This window comes from Podarcis vaucheri (assembly GCF_965113315.1).
Source record: "Podarcis vaucheri genome assembly, chromosome: 12".
Classification (NCBI taxonomy): Eukaryota; Metazoa; Chordata; class Lepidosauria; order Squamata; family Lacertidae; genus Podarcis; species Podarcis vaucheri.
Window position 1 is genome coordinate 6,317,218 of NC_138750.1, and position 16,140 is coordinate 6,333,357.

The following is a 16,140-nucleotide window of genomic DNA, read 5'->3' on the forward strand; positions in this document are numbered from 1 at the left end:
GTGCTTGTTCTTATGAGAATAAATTTTAATGACCTGTTGTCAGTCAGAATTTATATTACATATGCAGGGCATTTGTAATAGTGAAAAAGAAAGTTTAGCTTTTCGTCTAAAACATTTAGTTAATTCCTCAAAACTTATAGGGCGTGTGTGTATGTCAATACCTTGGTATTTGTTGAAAAATCCTATTTGGATATCGGTTATATATTGTTGGTCTCTAGATCTCCCTTGATCTACAGCTTCATATTTATATAGCAAGTATGTAATTTCTAATAATTTTTGTAAGAATTGCCATTAGGAACATAGCTCAGTTTGTCTCCACCAGGTGTGGGGAACCTTTGAGACTCCAGGTGTTGTTAGTCTACAATTCCCATCCTCCCTGGCCATTGGCCATACTTGCTCGGCTGATGGGAGTTGCAGTTCAGCAACACCTGCAGGGCCAAAAGTTCCCCACACTTTGTGTACATTGATTGGCAGCTGCTCTCCAGAGCTTCCCAAAGGCCCTTCACTGTCCTGGTTGGAGATGATGGGGATCAAATGCATAAATGTGTACATGCTGGGAAACCATATTAAAAAAGACCTTTTTTATGTCCCAGGTGAGAATGAAGAGAAATAACTCCAGTACTTCAAAACTTAACTTTCCAAATAACGAAGTTTAGCAAGTTGCATGCTGGTTTCCTTTTTCACCATCTCCTGATCATTGCCTTTAGGGCAATCAGTTTAGGTTTCCCCTATGATCAGAAGTTGCCCCTTCCCTGAGGCTATGGATTGCAGGGAAGATTGGTAGTCACAAGCAAGCTGTCTTTTCAAGAGGGCTTCTCTGAGCTGCTTGCTGTGGAACTCTGGGAAGCATTGTTTGAAAAGCACCTCGCTGCAGAATTCAGCTAGCTCTTACTACAGTAATTCTGTAAATCACCCTGCTCAGTAAAGCTAACTTCTTACCCATGTGCTCCTGTTTGGCTCTGTTCTTTGAGCAAGAAAGGAAAGTGAAGGCGTTTCTTCGTTTCAGAAGTAAAGCATCTTTCAGGGAAAAGAATGCCAGTAGTGTAATTTATCTTTATGTGCTCATTTCATGCCCTTGCAGGTTCGCCAGACTTGCCTTTTAAAGTTTTCAGCTAATGTTATTGTTAGTTAACCCAGACACTTATGTCAGAAAGCTCAGGAAGTATTTTAAGTGTGTCTGGAAAGATACTGCTGTTGTCTAATACTGTAAAACTTTAAAATCAATGATTTCCTGGAAGGATTTTTGCCCCACTGTTTTTCTCCAACATTTTATGGATGGTGAAGTGGTATAAGAAGGGTTTTATGCTGAAAATCCAACTAGTAATTCAAAAATACATTAAACATTCTTAGTTTGCTTTTCATTCCCAAGAAGTATAAAGTTCTGAAAACTGGATTTTGAATAGATTTACTTTCATAATGTTAAGGCATAATCTCACAATGACATACGCTGGGGTCTAAAGAAGGGCTGTGTATGAGGAAGAACTGTGCATACACTCGGAATGTCGCTTGCTCTTTTTGTTGAACCAGTTCTGATTCCTAAAGAAACAAGCCACATTTAAAATTGCCCTGAGGTTTGCCTCTTTAGCCTCCTGCTCAGAAACTCCTTTTCGCTCAGCTCCATTCTTTCCAGACATCTTCCTTCTTGTAAGTGGCATCCTTTTTGACATCCTTAGTAGGCCACCTTAGTTTGTGCCTAAGGCAGGAAGCTGAAACCCCGATTCATTGTGCATGTGGCACTTGAGGTTTCAACAGCTCCAGCATTCTCTGCCTCCCGATTGGTGCCAGCACCACTCCTCCAGCACCAAAGGTACGGGTGTGTGGAAGTGTCTGCTAGTGGGACTCCCACCAATAGTGGCCTATGGGAAGTCTCCAAATGGAGCAGGAGAGGGAGGGACTGAGCCAGCCTGGGTTTCACTGGATCCCAAGTTGGCCCCTGAGTCGTCAGGTGAGGACATTGGGCATGATCACCACACCAGATCCAGGCTAGCATTGAGTCTGTTTGGGATTTGTCTGACCTTCTGACCTAGCTTGGGTGAGCGGCAAGGCTGCAGATGCCAGTGGTACCTCTTGCTGCTGCCCAGCCAGGGTGAAACTTGCTATTCCAACTTTTCAGTAACAAGCTGAAGGACATTCGTTCCCACTTCTGCTATTCACTCCATTGAAATTCATTTTACAAATGCATATAGCAATAAAATTACTGTGTTTGATCCAGAGCAAGATCCACTTAGGTCCTTCTGAAATCAGTGGGAAACGAATTAGACACAGCTAACTTTTCAAATAGATTTCAAAAGGACCTAAATGCCAAAAGGACCTGGAACTCTCTCCTACCCTAGGAAGGCTAGACGGGCTCCCTCCTTGTTGTCCTTCTGCCAACGGGCTTTTGGGAACTGACTGCTTTTAATGAGGGGGCTGGTGCCATGCTGTTTTTGCTGTGAGTGTATGCTTTTTGTAAGTTTTAATTCTTTTAATGTTTAATTGCTTTTTAATGATTTCTCAATGTTTTTAGCTATTCTTATTTTATCACTAAGCCACTTTGAGTCCCTGCCAGGAAAAAAGGGTGGGAGAAATATAAATATATACAGCCACTAACCTGCTTTGGATCCCAACCTGACTATGTACCAGCAAACATATTGGTGAATTCTTCACATTACCACTTTGCAGGGTGTTTTGAAAACAAATACCTTATCACAGCTTGCATCATATTAAAAGGGGGGGAAACCACACAAATTGCTATCATTATAGGCAAGAGAAAGAAGAAAATGAAACTCTGCATCCTGTTTGCCACATGTCATTTAATGAAGCTTTTTATGTCCTGTTTTTAGCTCCGCATGCTGGAGTTAGTCCCGCTGAATATTACCATCAGATGGCTCTCCTGGCAGGGCAGCGCAGCCCATATGCCGACATCCTCCCATCAGCTGCCACGGCAGGAGCCAGCGCTCTTCATATGGAATATCTCCATGCTATGGATAGTAAGTGATGTTGCTACCAAAGAGGTGAATTGAAAATTATGAACTCGGTGAAAACGCCAGATCGGCAAATAATTTGAACGATGGGATGGAGCTGTTGTCAGTGGAGACACGAGACCTGTTAGTATTGTCTCAGAGTACGGGCTTTCAACTGGTGGTTTGAGACCATGGGAGCTCTTCTGCCATGCAAAATACATGGTAAAGGGTTAAGAAATGAGCCCCCAAAGGCCCGTTGGGTCTCTGGGTCTGAAAAGGCTGAAAATTCTTGGTCTGGAGGTTTAAACAGAAAGCAATTTTGGGGTGACTTCACTATTTTCATTCGTAGTGGCAGCATATTAGTCTGTGATCCAAAATAACCAGTGAGAGACCTATCATCACATGCCTGCTCCGATTCTTCCCACTTTTTTTTCTCTTGGCCCCTGAATCTGTGACACTGTCAATACTATTACAGTAATGTAAATGGCACTCTACAAGGTTTCATGAATGGTGAGCCCCTGCCCCAGGGAAAAAGGGGGGAAGTCTGTCTCAGAAGAACTTACATTTTGAATTTTTGCAGAGAAGTCCCAACAGTGGCATGTGTGTTAGGACAGAACCTCCCTCCTGACATTGGCTTTGCTGCTGCTTCCTTAGACGTGGCTGGGGTGTGGCAGGGCAGTGACCAGCGTGGGGCTGTGTGGGTGAACTGGTGGCCACAGTGGTGCACCCACATGACCCCAACCTTGCAACTGCCCTGTTGCTACCACCTCCAGATAAGCGACATCTACACCAATGTCGGGAGGGTGGTTCTGTGGCTCCACCCCACCGCAGGCACTGCTGCTGAAGAAGACAACAGAGGGTGGGGAGCTTTTACAGACAGAAACACCCAGACGTGAATTGTCTACATGGAGGTGTTTGTCTGCAACAGCTACTGCTGGCCCAAGACATTTTGCTGCCTGAAGCAGAGCACAAGATGACAGCTCTCCCATTCCATGGGAATCTTATTGCAGCACTGGTGAGGGGGACTGCATCCTTCACCACACCTGAGGGCCCCAGGTTATCAGACAGGCCATATCACACACAAAGATCTGTTCTTCAACAGCTCAGTGCTGCCCTATACCTCCCACCACCTGCTACCGTAGGTGGGTAGAGCCATTCCTGGAATCATAAGAGAGCTCCAAAACATTCTTAATCTTACTCTCATGTGAAAACGTTTGCTGTATGTAGAATTGTGACCCTTCAAAAGTAAAGATAGAGATTTGGCAAAGTCTTGAAAAGGGAAATCCACAAGAGGCCATTTTTATCTGTGGCTCGATTGGAAAATACAAAACGTTCTTCAGTTTGCTGTTTGCCAAATTCATTTTTTACTGACTTAAAGTGAATTTTCCCCAAAGGCAATTTTGTAGCATTTAAATAGTTGTTATTTGTGCCATTATTCATTTTCCTTGTAAACATTATTTTTAAAGTTGCATAGAAGCTAGCACAGATAGGCCAGTGGACTTGCTATTGAGTTTGTACAGAGAGTTACAGCCATTTCTGCTCTCTGAAGGGTCCACGTCACTGTCATACATTTTTACATGTATACTTACGACATCTTAGGCATATCCTTGCAATGTAATGGAGTTGGAAAGGGTTGAAAAACAACATGGGCATTCTGCTACCATAAAAGCTGGCTCATCTTTAGAGTTGCCACTGAAGACTGACCCAGGTATCACCAAAACCGTTATGGAGCTAAAAGAAGACACACGTGAATTAGATATGTTTTTGGAACTGAAAGTAACACTGTTTCATTCAGTCCATGGAGAAGATCCAAGTATAATTTGGTCTGTTTATATTTAGTTATAATTGCTTTGCTGCTAATGGCTGATGATGAATATGATACTTAAATCTTATTTTGAAGGAAGTGGTGCTAGACAAGTTCATACAAAGATAAACCAACTATAATATATGGGTATTGCTGAGATTCACAGAAAAGCACTTGGTAGGATTTGGGAGATGGTAGGGGAGTCTGCGTTGCTACTATCGGTCTGCATTGCAGATGGTTTTGTTATATATATGTCCGTATAATGAGAGATTCCAGCCCCTCCCACACCTTTCAAAGGGCTGCTTGAAGGCATGTGTGCTCCAAAGGGAAGGCAAAGGAGGAGATACACAAGCCAGGAGCTCATCTGTGCCTAATAACAATAAGTTCTTGTGTATTACGTATTTTATATTGCTTGAAAATACTGTTTCAGTTCTGAGAAAACTGCTTTGAGCTTCAGAAGAACGGCATACAAATGCCATGAGTGAGTGAGTGAGTGAGTGAGGGAGGGAGGAAGGAAGGAAGGAAGGAAGGAAGGAAGGAAGGAAGGAAGGAAGGACTGGGATTACACCCAGAGTCAATACAATTCATGTTAATGGCTTCTGGGTAGCTAGTTTGCTTTGTTTGCTATGTTTCATTAGGCACGTGTCAGTGACAGCTGGGGTGGCACTTACCAAGGCAACTGCTGCGTGCACTGAATAGACCTAGCCCTTGGTGCCTTCTAAGTGAATCCTCAGGGACAGCCAAAAGCTTGCTGCTTCCCACAGGGATCTGGTTGGCCTGATCCAGCAGGTTCTTCTGGCATTCTCAGGTTTATGAGTTGGAGGTATAACTTCTAAGGCAGGGACCCTGGTCTACCTGTGCGGCTTCCCAGTGTGTTAGAACCCTGGAGCACCTTAATTGTGCAGGGGAGCTGCTTGAGTAGGAAAGCTTCCTTGCTGCTGAACTGATCCCTCCAGCTCATGGAAGGGACAGGGACAGGGAGGAAGCAGAGCTAGCCTGCGCATCCTTGCTCTCCTTCACTGCATGAGGGATTTGGAATGCCTGGATATGGTTTTGGTCTCTTGTGCTTATCAAGCTCATCATACAAAGCTGTCATTAGGAATCGAATCCACGCCTGTTAGGGAGTCTAATTTGGAGACCCATGCATATTGCCCAATCCCTCTCCGCAGCAATAAAGGGGCGTCTCTGAATGTGTGCATTTCAAAGAGGCTAATGTGCCATCCTCCTATCCGTCACAGCAGGACAAATATCTTAATTCCCATGCTGCACCCAGGGCAGGGGACATGTTCAAAAGGTCTGTGTGTGAGGGAGGGCAGTCTTGGGTACAGGAACTCTGCGTAAAGGGGGTGTCCAGGCCCCGTAGCTTCTCTCTTTCAAGCATCTGTACATGTACAGTTTGCAGTTCCTGAAGACATCATTTGAAATATCATGTTAAGGAGCACTTTTTATAACTGGATGGACTTTGCTATACACCTGTGTGCCTATACGTGCGTATGACTCAAGACAATTTCTTTTCCCTCTCCTTCTGCAGCAGAGTGATTAGTGACTGCTGTCAGAGAGCCTAGTGGTAGGAACTGGGCCAGGCAGGGAGGTCAGTGTGCAGTGCTTTGCTCCTTCTTCCTCTCCTTTCGCTGAGTGTAGTCTTTAGTTTGGGATGCTTCTTAAGGCAATACCATTTACTTGAGCTTCATTACAGCATCAACTCTTTACATTGTTATTAACGACTGTTTCCTGTATTAAAAACGTACACAAATGCACAGCAGCATTATGCAAATTGCTTGTTTTTAAACTGTAAATATTGAATTAAATTAAGAGTGAATCGTGGGAAGGTCATATAGCCTCACCTTCCCTATTTGATGAGAATTTGTTTAGTCAGGCAATAGGTTCTTTTATCTAAACAGAGGATGAAGCTAGCCTTTTACTTTGTAAAAACTAATTAAAACTATCTTAACTTGCATGGGTGTACAGTAAATTAATTGTCATTAAATAGGAATCTGAATGTCCTACCATTCATCATGCCAAAGAAACTCCTTTCTTCCTTGTCAGAATTTTAGATGAGAAAAGGAAAAACAAAACAATTAGCAAGAAGCCAAGATTAAGATGCTAAAAACAGCAACGAGAATGCCCATGTTTGCATTTCATAGCTAAGTTCTACAATCAGTGCTGTGCAGTGCTGTCTTACAAGTCAGATGCATTCTGCTTCATTTTGTCAAGAAAAATTGCATTTGGTAGTTTTCCTAATTATATGTTTTCAGATTACTGTGAGACAGCCTCTTGGATACGCCCTGCTGATCTTGGATAACCCCTGTTGATCACCAAAATTAGGATTGTGAGTGCCTCGTGGCAGAGACTGGTCTCTTTTTGATGCTCCAGATATGTAAATTAGTATTAGTAATCTTCTTTAAGAATGTTCCAGGTGCCCATACATAAATCTGTCTGTCCTGAGCTGCTTCATCATTGTGGACAGGAAAGATAACCGGAAGAAATCTGAGAGGGGCCAGACGCACAGTCCTCTTGGAACATCATTAAGGGACAACACCACAGTGAACAAGAAGTTTATTTTGCAACACCATCAGCCAGGACACTGTCGTCAGCTACCCACTGCCGCCTTAACTCTTTGCATGCTGAAAATTTGAGCTCTAGCTGCCAGGAAAAAGTTTCTTTTTCTACTACAGTGGTACCTCGGGTTAAGTACTTAATTCGTTCTGGAGGTCCGTTCTTAACCTGAAACTGTTCTTAACCTGAAGCACCACTTTAGCTAATGGGGCCTCCTGCTGCCACCGTGCCGCCGGAGCGCAATTTCTGTTCTTATCCTGAAGCAAAGTTCTTAACCCGAGTTACTATTTCTGGGTCTGTAACCTGAAGCGTATGTAACCCGAGGTACCACTGTATAGCAGGAAAAGTGTGTAAAGATAAAGAAAGGTGAAGCAAAGGCAGATAATGACAAAGACAGAAATTTTGGCTGGCATTAACCCAGCCAACCATCAACTTACCCTTCTTAATCGCCTCTGAATAAGAAGAGGAGGAGGAGGCAAAGGTCTGAGGTCGGGGTCTGAAGCAACAGCAAAGATGGATGCTGAGGCCAAGGGAAGGGAAGGTAGAGGGAAAATCAGATGGGAATGGAAGACAGTTGGTGAAGTGCCTGGTACTTGTTACCAGTAATAGTAACAAGTGGTACCTGCAACAAAACGTTGCAGTGTTATTTCTGGCGCTTCAGCCCAGAACCTCAGCATTTTATATCAATATAGTAAGGTGTGTAAGGGTGTGTGTTGCTTTAAGGGTGTATGTTGCTATATAGTGCTGGGGGTGGGTGAGTTTTTTAACCTTGTGACACACTTCCACCAAACATTTAAGTTCAGCATACTTTCGTATAATCAATTCCAATATAATCATCTTATGGTCCACCAACCATGAACACATAGTATAATCTGTTAGGAGCTTGAGCAGGCCCATTTCCATTCTTCCTGCCACCCCCCCCCAATTTTCCATTCTGCTCCCCAAACTAATCCCGTATCATTCTGTATCTTAGCTGTTCTCAGTTGTATAGTTAAAACTTACCTGGTTTATGATTCCTTTAGAACCTCTCTGTCTTTCTCGGTTCAACAGCCGCCACCATTCCTTAAGTCCTTGGACCTCAATGTTGCTTCTTTGGCTAGGTGTGTTTTTTAAATAAAAAACCCCCAAATCTTTAAATTTATATAGTCTTCTGTGCTTCTGCATGTGTAGTGTTCCCGCTGAGCATGCTAGAACCACTGATGAATTTTTGGTTGGCCCCAGTTCATTTCCAGGCTTATAAGCCATGCTGTAAGGAAGAATAATTCCAGCAGCTGTGGCCTTCATGCCTAGGATGGGACAGATCAATCTCTCCAACTTTTTATCAAGAAAATTGTTATTTTGTGAGAGGTTTACCCCAGATGCTCCTAGCCCAGAAGTCAAAGGTCCCTTACAAATGCTTCCTAGTTCACATGGAACTCATCTAGTTATATTCACAATAGGAAGCATTTATTTTAGGGTTAAGGTCAATATGCTTAAATGAACTATGCATTTTAAACACATACACCCTTCCGATTTCTGTATTAATACCATTCCAAAATAATACATACCTGATTGAAACAAAATGTAGCATCACCCCTAAGAATGCTCAGAGCCCTGAACGTCTGGTGTTCAGTGAAGTAGGAAGCCAGCGTGGTCTAGTGGTTAGAGAGTGTCAGACTATGACCTGGGAGAGCAGGGTTCGAATCCCCACTCAGCCATGAAGCTCACTGGGCAGTCACTCACTCTCAGTCTAACCTACCTCTCAGGGTTATTGTGAGGATAAAAAGGGGGGGGGAACTGTGTGCCCCCCTTGGGTCCCTTGAAGGAAGGGTGGGATGTAAATGCATTAAATAAATTGGCATCAGACATGACCACCCTGCTGCCACTGGGTGCTCGCTGGAGACTGTTGCTCTCGCTGGCACTGCATGGCGGTGTTGGTCTTCCTCGTTTGTTGACTAATTAAAAAGAAACTATATAAATGTCACTTCTGCACTTCTTTGTGTCCTTAATTAGATGGCCTTTAGTTGTAAGCTTTAATAACTTTTTAAATCCAAGGCAAATAAAAAGCACCGCCATTCTCAAGTATCAAAGCGCTGTATGGAATTGAAGTAGCAGGCAGGCACACAGTAACCGCTAGGCCTGTAAAACAGAGATGAAAAAGGTTAAATTATAAGGAGCCTGAGGAATAAAAAAATCTTTACATTCACTTTTAAATGCTGACTCGTCAACGCGGTATCCGGAGTAAGATTGGAACAACATGGAGGCCTGCTGGTTATACAGATGTAGAAGAAGCAAGAAGAGAACCACAGTCCAGATGGCAGATAACTGACACTCTTGTTGGCAGTCTTATCTGTGGGGTTACGGCCAAAGAGAGTCCCAAAATGAAGCGCAGATGGGAACGTAACTAGGGATCAGATCATGTAGTGATAGAAGCAATAAAGCAAGCATTCAAATACCAAGTTTAAGACTTTGAACAAATGCACAGCAGGGGGAGATCAGGAGACTCAGCACTTTGTTGGTGCCCTGTCATGTTTATGCATTCGCCGCCCCACAGTCTTCTTGGTCCAGACATCATTAGAGGCAGCATACTGTGTTCCAACCAATAGGACTAGTCTTCTTTTCTTGAGGATAGGAAAAGAGTAGTATTAGTAGAAATACTAGTGAAGAGTGGAAAAAGTAGAACATTAAAGTGGGGATTTTGAATCCCTTGAATGAAAAGGATTACCAAGGTGGTTGGTAGAATAGATATGCCACATTGGGCGTGTCAGCCAAATGTAAATGCAGACCCTCAAGGGTTAACCACATCCTTTAATCTTCCCCACCGAACTGAACATAAAATCCCTTGGCTGGATCATAACCTGCATTTATTAGTGGAAAGGGAATTCCACTGTAGTTGCTCTGAGAACTTCCAAGCTTTAATTTTAAAAACCTGCAAAATACTTTCATATCCACTTTTCAAATGGTGGATAATAAAATACCAGAGGTATTTTACAAATTGTGTAATGAAGCCTTACAGCTGATAAGCCCAGTCACGTGAATAAATAGTGAAAGAGCTGTTCACAATCAATGAAAGAGCTGGTGTAAAAATAGTGTTTAAAGCAGTGTTTCCCAACCTTTTTTGACCAAAGGCACACTTGTTTCATGAAAAAAATCTTGAGGCACACCACCATGCCAGATGGGGAAAGGTCACTTTTTACTTATGTAAAAAAAAAATAAAAAAATAGTAACAGCATAGAAGGTAATGGTTAGGCTAGCATCCCTCTTCCAAATATGCTAGGTTTTTATTTGCAGGGACTGTTCTACATGGGAAAGCATTCAGCACTGTCATTCTCCCATCTGCCATCTGAATTGGTACTATTCTGGGTCAACTTACTCTGCTGCATGTGTAGATGAAAATGGCACCAAGTGTGGGGGAGGGGGCAGAACAGGTTTCAGATACAGGATATTAAGCATACACGTACTTCAGATTGAACTGGTTGCTTGCTTTGCAAGTTTTCATTTCCCAAATGACTGCCTTGGCAAGCGCAATACCTACCAGGCTCAACGCCGGTCTCGCGCTGCCGCTTCCCGCGCTCTCAAGGACCCGGGAGGAGGAAGGCGTGAAGGGAATCCCGAAGGCGCGAAAACCTTGCGCATGCGCAGGCCTTCCGCCTGCGACAGCCCAGTAGGCCGGCCGAAGCGAGCGGCGATGGGATGTGGGAGCTCGCTCGCTCGCCGCCCCGCATGTGCCTATGTGGGGCACGTTACAGCCCCGTGACGTCAGCGCCACGCAGGCAGGCAGACGGCGAGAGCCCTGCGCTAGGCGGCCTCTCCTCGCCGTCGCTGCCCCGCCTCTCGCCGCCCAACTAGTGTGCCGCGGAACACCGGTTGGGAAACACTGGTTTAAAGCAGGGCTAAAAAATGCCAGATCTGGGGCGGTGAATGTGCCCCTCCAGGAGACTCTGTTAGACTCCCAGGACTCGCCATAGGTCATGCCTTGTCACCAGCCCTACTCTGCTCCCTCTCTGAGTGATTCTGCCTGACTGGAATGTGTCCCTGGACTGAGATAATGCAGGAGCCTAGATGGGGATGAGGGGGGAGCTGGGCAAGGAATGGTCTTCTGGCTTTTGTGTGGCTGGAATGAAGCAAACACACCCATTGCTTTGCTTGCTGTGACTGTTTCCATCCCTGCTATGTTGAGCCTGGAAAACTGCCCATGCCCTTGGGCTGAAAAAGGTCCCCAGTCTGTCCATTTGGGCTTGGCCATGGCTTTGGGAAAATCACTGTCCCAGCGTGTTGCTGGGAAACTTCAAAACCACTGTGAGCTCCTGGGAGCAAAGGTGAGACAGATATGTCCTAAATGCTTTCAAAACGATATTATTTTATTCACGCTTATCTTGAATTCAGCATTGTTCAAACAGAAATTATGAACAAACTGAAAACAGAATCTTGATCTCCATTTGTGTTTTAGAAGTCCTTGTTGGCTTTTTTCATTAATGTGGTAGGGCTTTGGGTTCGCCGGTAGCTCAGATTTGAACCACTCCGTCTCCTTGCTTCTAGTGAATTAATGATGTGAATGTCTAAGCAGCCATCAGATTCATAAATCACCAGAAATGAGAAGGATAACACATAAAAGTCTTTTCCTTTTGTTTAGCAATTTATCATTTTGCTTGCACATTAATAAACAGAGCTCCCCTGAGGTAAGCAATGGAAAGATAAATTTTTCTTCCTAATTTTCTTAAATCGTAGCCAGTAGATCATAAGTGGAAAGAGTGGGCTTGTCAAAAGCACGTCGTACTGCTGTGGCGACTCTTTACATCCATAGCCAGTAGTGATAAATAAAGAGGCTCAGGTACTGGGGTAGATAATTGTTTTTGTTTACATAACAGGCGCCAGGTTTCCAAGTCCCAGGCTGCCATCTAGACCAAGCCGAAAGCGAACACTGTCCCTATCACCTCTGTCTGATCATAGCTTTGACCTTCAGACCATGATCCGGACATCTCCAAACTCCTTGGTCACAATTCTCAACAATTCCCGTAGCAGTTCTTCAGCAAGTGGTTCCTACGGCCATTTATCTGCAAGTGCAATAAGGTAAGGGCTGACAACATACAGGGATGATTGATGTATATAAATCGTGCAAGAGTGAAACGCCTTATTTGGTGTTTTAGATACTTTTATTAACCACTGTTTATCGTGTCCCATCAAAAGGAAATTAAATTAAAATTTCTAAATGAAGTTGCAGTTTTGAAAAGCTGATTTCTGAGGTGCATTTAGTATAGCACAGCTTTCCAGAAAAACAAAAGACCCACAGCAAGCAAAGGTGTTTGGATAAAATGCTTTGGGTACAACTTTTGAAGAGCATTCTAGTTGTGGAACACATTTCTGGTTATGTTTGCATGGATGCACGTGGCCCTCGGTTGAACAGCATGTACCACTTATTAACTGCTTTGGAGGTCGTAGTTTTGGTGAAACATAAGGATGTTGGGAGGCTGCTGGATTTGAAAGGTTAGACTTGATCTGCAAAACCCACTAAAATCACCTGTTGCAATGGCCTGGTTATCACATAGAGCTAAACCGTGTGTGTGTGTGTGTGTGTGTGTGTGTAATGTATCCCTCTTGTTTTAAATTGTTCTATTGCACAATTTCATAACAAATTTTAAAAATGGGGTGGAAGAAATAAACTGCTCTTTCCAATTCTTTTGCTCTTTAGTTTCCTTGGAGGAAATTCCAGAAGGGCTGTTCTGAAATTCAGCCCCAAAATTATTTCAGTTTGGAATCTTTGCTGGAAATATGGTACAGCATAATACAGTGGTGCCTCGCAAGACGAAATTAATTTGTTCCGCAAATTTTTTCGTCTAGCGAATTTTTCGTCTTGCGAAGCACGGTTTCCCATAGGAATGCATTGAAAATCAATTAATGCGTTCCTATGGTCAAAAAAGTCCAAACAAAGCCAAATTTGGTACAACAAGAGTTTATTAAGTGCTCTTTAAAGTCACACATACTGTAAAGAGCATTTCAAAATTCAAACCCAGATTTTTTTAAAAAAAACCGCAGAGTGGCCCAATGGTCACAGAAAATCACAAAAATGCAGAAAAAAATCCACAAGCTTCCAGATTCTTGAAAACCCCTCCCCAACTGTTCCCCCAGCCACCCAGCACACAGAAATTCAAATCCAGATTTTTTTATAAAAAAAACAGCAGAGTGGCCCAATGGTCACAGAAAATCATAAAAATGCAGACAAAAACCACACAAGCTTCCAGATTCTTGCAAACCCCTTCCCAACACCAAGTCCTTGAATTCCAAACACCCCAACCCAAAATCCAAAAACCCCCCAAAAAGTTTTAAAAGCTTAACTTACCAAATGGCTGCAAAAGAAGTTTTGGAAAAGCTTCAAAAATCACCAAAGTCTTTAAAAACCTCAAAAAAGGCTACTATGTACACTGCATTCTATGAGTTGCTCCTTGAAGTCAAGTCGCAACTGTATTAACGGTGTTAAGAAAAAGGAAACAAACTTGCAAGACGTTTTCGTCTTGCGAAGCAAGCCCATAGGGAAATTCGTCTTGCGAAGCAGCTCAAAAACGGAAAACCCTTTCATCTAGCGAGTTTTCCGTCTTGCAAGGCATTCGTCTTGCGGGGCACCACTGTATGTCGTAGAATCTGGTTAAGATAGATTCAATAACCATCTGTAAATAACCATCCATAGATTATGGTTAATCTAAATATGTCCTGTACTTGACCATATGCTCATTTAATATTGTTAAGTTACAACCTTTATGCATGATCCTCATGTTTTGATTCAGGTAGGTAGCCGTGTTGGTCTGACGCAGTTGAAATAAAAAAAAAAAATTGTCCAGTGGCACCTTAGAGACCAACTAAGTTTGTTCTAGGTATAAGCTTTTGTGTGCATACAGACATCTTCTGATACTCTGAAACAGAAGTCACCAGACTCTTATATATATAGTGGGAGGGAGGGTGGGGTTTTTCTCAGAAGGATAGTAGGAGATGGGTGATTGACTCAATGGGTATGGTAAACCTGTTGACGACTGCAATTAGTCCTACAGAAAAAAGCAAGGGATAGTATGCAGATGACCAAAAATAGCTTTAGCATATGTAATGAGACAAGGATCCAATATCTCTGTTCAGGCCAGGTCTCTCCATAGTTTTCAGTTTAGTAATAAGTTGTAATTCAGCAACTTCTCTTTCAAGTCTATTTCTGAAATTGTTTTGTAATAAGACAGCTGCTTTGAGATCCTGTATTGAATCTCCTGGGATATTGAAGTGTTCTCCTACTGGCTTCTCTGTCTTGTGATTCCTGATGTCAGATTTATTGATTTATTGATTTGTTGGATGTATGGATGATTTGTGTGTCTTCATTCTTTCTATCTGAAAAGTGAAGGATTTCCACATGCTTATGTCATGTGTGTCAGTCCAGGTGAAATTTACACACATCCCCTTTGCATATTGCACAGGCAGTGTGAGCTAAGATTTTGCATGAGTCAACACATGTTCTGTTGACTTTTTTGGGGTAGACCTAAAACCATTCTCAAGGTAAAGATACACATGACACATGGAATCAACCTCACTGTGTTTAATTCCAATGTACTTTTCCTCTCTAGGATCAAGCTCTGAAAATAACCATCACTTTTTTCTTATATCTTGACCCATTTTGGGCTACCTGAGCAGAAATGTGACATTAATAAGGTTTTGTTAATTGCAGGCTGATTTTTGCAAGATCTAGTTTCTTTCACTTTGCTTCTTGGCTCAGATTAAGCTAAACAAAGTTGGGAAGAGATTAAGCAGTTGGGGGCCAAGAGGTTGAGGCAAGTTTAAACAGCAGGAGGAAGAACTAGAACACTCACTCCTGAAGGGGTTGGAGGCAGGGAAAGAAAAACCAACTTGGTTTGCTTTGCTTTCCTAATCTGCTGTTTATAAGAGGGGCATTGCTACAATTGACTTGTGATATTGAGAGTGACTCGATTTACATGAAGAAATTAGTTTACCTTTCTTGGATACTTTTATTCTAGAAAACCATGAAGCTGAGGGGCAGCTTCCTATTGCAAGAGCATAGGCCCAAGTCCTATGTTTCTCAGGCTTATGCCCTTCACTGGAATCCCAGTGAAACCAATGGGACTTACTCTCAAGTAAATGGGTTTAGCACACAAGGTGTTGCCCATGAATAACTGAGTTGTTCCTAAATGTGAAAAACTACAAAAATAAAATAAAATGACCGTATTACCAGATGAATTCTTTCAGTAACTGTGGTTTTTTTAAATGTCATTTGATCTATATGCACTTAATGTGTAGCAATACATAGTTGGAATAAGATTCAAAATGATACCAAAAAATCAAATTGTCGCAACTATAAAAAGGACTGTGGGAGTTTGACACACACAGAGAGAGACCCTATCGTGTGTTAGTATACTGTGCATGTATAGGAAAGCTCGTAGGAAATTGGGCCACTTTTAATGAATTGCACCAATTTCTAACTTCTTGAGGTGTGGATGGCACAAGGACTTCTGTAACTGTAAATGTTGCATTAAAAATATCAGATAATAATAAACCTTTCTGCATCCCATTGCTACAGTGATGCAGTAAGCCACACTGGCAAAATTCTCTTCTGTGCAATCCTTAAAAGTACGTCAGCCCTCTGAATCTGATTTGGCAACCATACCAAAGGGTGCAGATCCACACTTAATTGGGCAATGTAGTGGCTTATTAAAATGTCAGTTTCATTTCCCAGAAGGTGGAAAAAGCAACAAGGGAACCGTCTATCTAGGAGCTAAAGGACTGTCACATGGAAGATGGAACAAGCTTATTTTTCCTGCTCCGGAGGGTAGGCCCAAACATTGGCTTTGAGTTACAAGAAAGGAGATTCTGACT

The 16,140-nt window shown here is 42.7% G+C and overlaps 1 protein-coding gene across 5 annotated transcripts in view; it reads left to right on the forward strand.

The window, feature by feature from the left end:
- The window catches only part of GLI3 (GLI family zinc finger 3), a 235,289-nt gene that overhangs the window by 160,503 nt on the left and 58,646 nt on the right, over nt 1–16,140 (forward strand). For all 5 annotated transcript variants that reach the window (XM_082192711.1, XM_082192714.1, XM_082192712.1 and 2 more), the window contains 2 exons: nt 2,823–2,969; nt 12,150–12,351. In XM_082192711.1, the coding sequence (XP_082048837.1) occupies nt 2,823–2,969; nt 12,150–12,351 (349 nt within the window). The remainder of the gene's footprint in view (nt 1–2,822; nt 2,970–12,149; nt 12,352–16,140) is intronic.